This window comes from Aureococcus anophagefferens, assembly GCF_000186865.1.
Source record: "Aureococcus anophagefferens unplaced genomic scaffold AURANscaffold_460, whole genome shotgun sequence".
Lineage (NCBI taxonomy): Eukaryota > Pelagophyceae > Pelagomonadales > Pelagomonadaceae > Aureococcus > Aureococcus anophagefferens.
The window spans coordinates 1-1034 of NW_008705932.1; the positions used below are offsets into that span (position 1 = coordinate 1).

Sequence of the window (1034 nt, forward strand, 5' to 3'; positions counted from 1 at the left end):
GGCCGCGCTCGCGGCCGCGCTGCGCGACGGCCGCGTCGGCGCCGCGGCCCTCGACGTCCACGCGGCGGAGCCCTACCGCGCGGCGGCGTCCCCGCTCGGCGCCGCGCCGAACTGCTTCCACGCGCCGCACTCGGCCTGGTACTCGCCGGAGTCGCGGCGCGAGATGCGCGAGAAGGGCGCGGCGGCCGCGCTCCGCGAAATCGCGCGCGCCGGCCCGCCGCGGAACGTCGTCAACTCGCGGTGGCTCGCGCGCGGGGCGCCCGTCGCTTAGCGCGGCCCCATTTTGGCAATCTAATAAGCCTCCACGTCAGGATGGAGTGCTCGTGCCGCGGCAGCGCCAGGTCGGCGTGGTCCCACAGCCGTCTGCCTTCTTGCAGGGCTTCCTCTCCGCGTTCGGGCGCCCTTCGTTCTTACACGCAGGTGCCGCAGGCCACGGGGCAGGCATCCTTCGCTTTGACCTTGTCGTCGCTCTTTTTGCTGCAGCGTGAGTCGGGCTTTTCGGCGACCCACCGGCAGTTGTTGCTGCGTTTCTTCGAGAACCAGGTCTCGTCGTCCTCGCAAGCGGGCTCGCAGGCGTCGCAGGCCTCGGGGCAGGCGACGCTGGCCGTGACGCCGTCCCTGGACTTGATGGTGTCCTTGCAGCGCTTCGCGGGCTGCTTGCCGACCCACGCGCAGGTCTTCCACTTCTTCTTGCCCTGGTACCACGTCGTCGAGTCCGCGCACGACGGCTCGTCCGCCGGCCCCGGCGTGGGCCCCGGCGTGGGCTTCGGCGTGGGCTTCGGCGTGGGCTTCGGCGTGGGCTTCGGCGCGGGCTGGGCGTCCGCCGGGCAGGCGTCGCAGGCCTCGGGGCAGGCGACGCTGGCCGTGACGCCGTCCCTGGACTTGATGGTGTCCTTGCAGCGCTTCGCGGGCTGCTTGCCGACCCACGCGCAGGTCTTCCACTTCTTCTTGCCCTGGTACCACGTCGTCGAGTCCGCGCACGACGGCTCGTCCGCCGGCCCCGGCGTGGGCTCGGGCGTGGGCTTCGGCGTGGG

The 1034-nt window shown here is 72.6% G+C and overlaps 1 protein-coding gene across 1 annotated transcript in view; it reads right to left on the minus strand.

Annotated features, from left to right (window-relative positions):
- Positions 1 to 410: 410 nt before the first annotated feature.
- Positions 411 to 1034, minus strand: part of AURANDRAFT_68838 (hypothetical protein) — a gene marked incomplete at both ends in the record, with an annotated part of 6459 nt that continues 5835 nt past the window's right edge. Inside the window, one exon of the mRNA XM_009044570.1 lies at positions 411 to 953. Within this exon, the coding sequence (XP_009042818.1) occupies positions 411 to 953 (543 nt within the window). The remainder of the gene's footprint in view (positions 954 to 1034) is intronic.